The sequence below is a fragment of the Etheostoma spectabile genome, unplaced genomic scaffold (genome assembly GCF_008692095.1).
Source record: "Etheostoma spectabile isolate EspeVRDwgs_2016 unplaced genomic scaffold, UIUC_Espe_1.0 scaffold270, whole genome shotgun sequence".
In the NCBI taxonomy this organism is placed as follows: domain Eukaryota; kingdom Metazoa; phylum Chordata; class Actinopteri; order Perciformes; family Percidae; genus Etheostoma; species Etheostoma spectabile.
Window position 1 is genome coordinate 13,699 of NW_022605574.1, and position 2,182 is coordinate 15,880.

The following is a 2,182-nucleotide window of genomic DNA, read 5'->3' on the forward strand; positions in this document are numbered from 1 at the left end:
CCTCTCTCTGAATCTGGAGCCTCCTCTTCCTCCCTGTCATCTTCATCTTCCTCCTCCTGATCCCTCTCCACCTCTGTCTCCCTCTCTCTGAATCTGGAGCCTCCTCTTCCTCCCTGTCATCCCTGACACTGATACTCCTGCAGTTTTGAGTCACATATTGTCTTAAAAAAACAAAAACAAAAACACATAAATCATGCAGCACCAACACACATGATGAACGACTCCCAGTACTGAAGTGATTTTTCTGTTTTTTCAGCGTTTCCCGCGGCCTGATGGACTGTAGAAAGCGTACGGTACCATCGCAGCGGCAGCAGCAGCATCCATCATTATTTCACATCGTGTTCGCGTGTGGTGGTTGCCATAGGAACAGCTAGACATTATGTCGAAAAAAAACAACAACCCGGTCACATTTTGAACTCGGCTGTGCTTTTGTCTAGAGGGAGAGCTTTGAGAACGTATGAATCATGGCTTTAATAAGTGTGTTAATACAGGATACGTGTCAGACTGGTGTGATAAACGAGGCGCGGACCACATGCTGCAGCTCCTCCGCTGCGTCACGCAGCGATGCAATCTGTCGACTTCTCGAGGAATGGATCACTCGTTGGGTCTCTAAAATGTCAGAAAGTGGTGAAAAATGTAGATCGGTGTTGACCAAAAAGCCGGGGAATGAGAGGGGGAAACACCAAAGCAGGGGGAGTGAAAGGGGAAAACATTAGAAATGAGAGGGGGAATGCCAGAGCAGGGGGAATGAGAGGGGAGGGAAACACCAGTGCAGGGGGAATGAGAAGGGGAAACACCAGAGCAGGGGGAATGAGAAGGGGGAAACACCAGAGCAGGGGGAATGAGAGGGGGAAACGCCAGAGCAGGGGGAATGAGAGGGGGAAACGCCAGCAGAGAGGGGGAATGAGGGGGGAAACGCCAGAGCAGGGGGAATGGAGAGGGGCAACGCCAGAAGCTGAGAGGAGGAAATTCCCGAGCAGGGGGGAAGGAGAGGGAGCCAGCCAGAGCAGGGGGAATGAGAGGGGGGAAACGCCAGAGCAGGGGAATGAGAGGAGGGGAAACACTAGAGCAGGGGGAATGAGAGGGGAAAACGCCAGAGCAGGGGGAATGAGAGGGGGAAACATTAGAAATGAGAGGGGGAAACCACCAGTGCAGGGGGAATGAGAGGGGGAAACACCAGAGCAGGGGGAATGAGAGGGAGAAACACCAGAGCAGGGGGAATGAGGGGGGAAACGCAGAGCAGGGGGAATGAGAGGGGGAAACACTAGAACAGGGGGAATGAGAGGGGGGATGCCAGAGCAGGGGTAATAGAGGGGGAAACGCCACAGGCAGGGGGAATGAGAGGGGGAAACGCCAGAGCAGGGGGAATGAGAGGGGGAAACGCCAGAGCAAGGGGAATGAGAGGGGGAAACACCAAAGCAGGGGGAATGAGAGGGGAAAAGTAGCAAAAGATATTAGTTTTCAAACCAAAATGTAGCATTATAATATATCCCTAATATTAGTTATGTTTATACCTTTTGATTTCTTTATGAGCGCGTTGACTCCTCACACCCACCCTAACGTCTCTGTTCTCTCTTCTCTGCAGCGGATGTAAAGCAGCCCGAGGTCAAAGGTCAAAGACTCCGATTCTCCCAGCTACATTTGAACCCAGAAGCCATTAAACAGGTACATATGGTACGATGCTTTTTATTGCTATTACGTCACATTATCCTTTCACCAACAAGTTCTCCAAACCATACGGCGATACAGATCCGTTATTTCTACCCTCTAATAAGAAGTGCGTTTTAATACATTAGTGCACCCTAGAGGTGCCCACTAGAGGGCGCCACCAATATTAATGTAGATCTTCTTCGCAATTGCTGCTTGAAAAATGACTTATGTTGGCGTTTTCGGGGCACCCAGTCACACTTTCACTCTTCGTTACATTGTGGTTCAGCTTTGGCATTGAGGAAAGTTCTATTTTCTGTGTGTATACAGTTAAGAAAATGTCTGGGAAATGTCCCGCCTGACTCCCAGTTTGCAGGACATGAGTGTTAGACTTCACGTGCCACAGTGGGGTCCTTTTGTCTATTTGCGGTACAAAGTACAAACACATCTTTGTTCTGGTTTACTTTGGCTAATCAAATTTAAACCACTCGCTGCACACTGAGTAGTGAATGTAAACCACCACACACAGAGGTCA

At 49.7% G+C, this 2,182-nt stretch overlaps 1 protein-coding gene across 4 annotated transcripts in view; it reads left to right on the forward strand.

Annotated features, from left to right (window-relative positions):
• The first annotated feature begins 1,576 nt into the window (after positions 1-1,576).
• LOC116685805 (tetraspanin-18) overlaps positions 1,577-2,182 on the forward strand; it is a 27,476-nt gene continuing 26,870 nt past the window's right edge. For 3 of the 4 annotated variants that reach the window (XR_004331052.1, XM_032510737.1, XM_032510736.1), the window contains exon 1: positions 1,577-1,674. Coding sequence is in view for 2 of the 4 variants with exons in the window: in XM_032510737.1 (XP_032366628.1) it covers positions 1,672-1,674 (3 nt within the window). In the remaining 2 variants the exon portion in view is untranslated. The remainder of the gene's footprint in view (positions 1,675-2,182) is intronic. The other variant, XM_032510738.1, reaches the window with a different exon arrangement.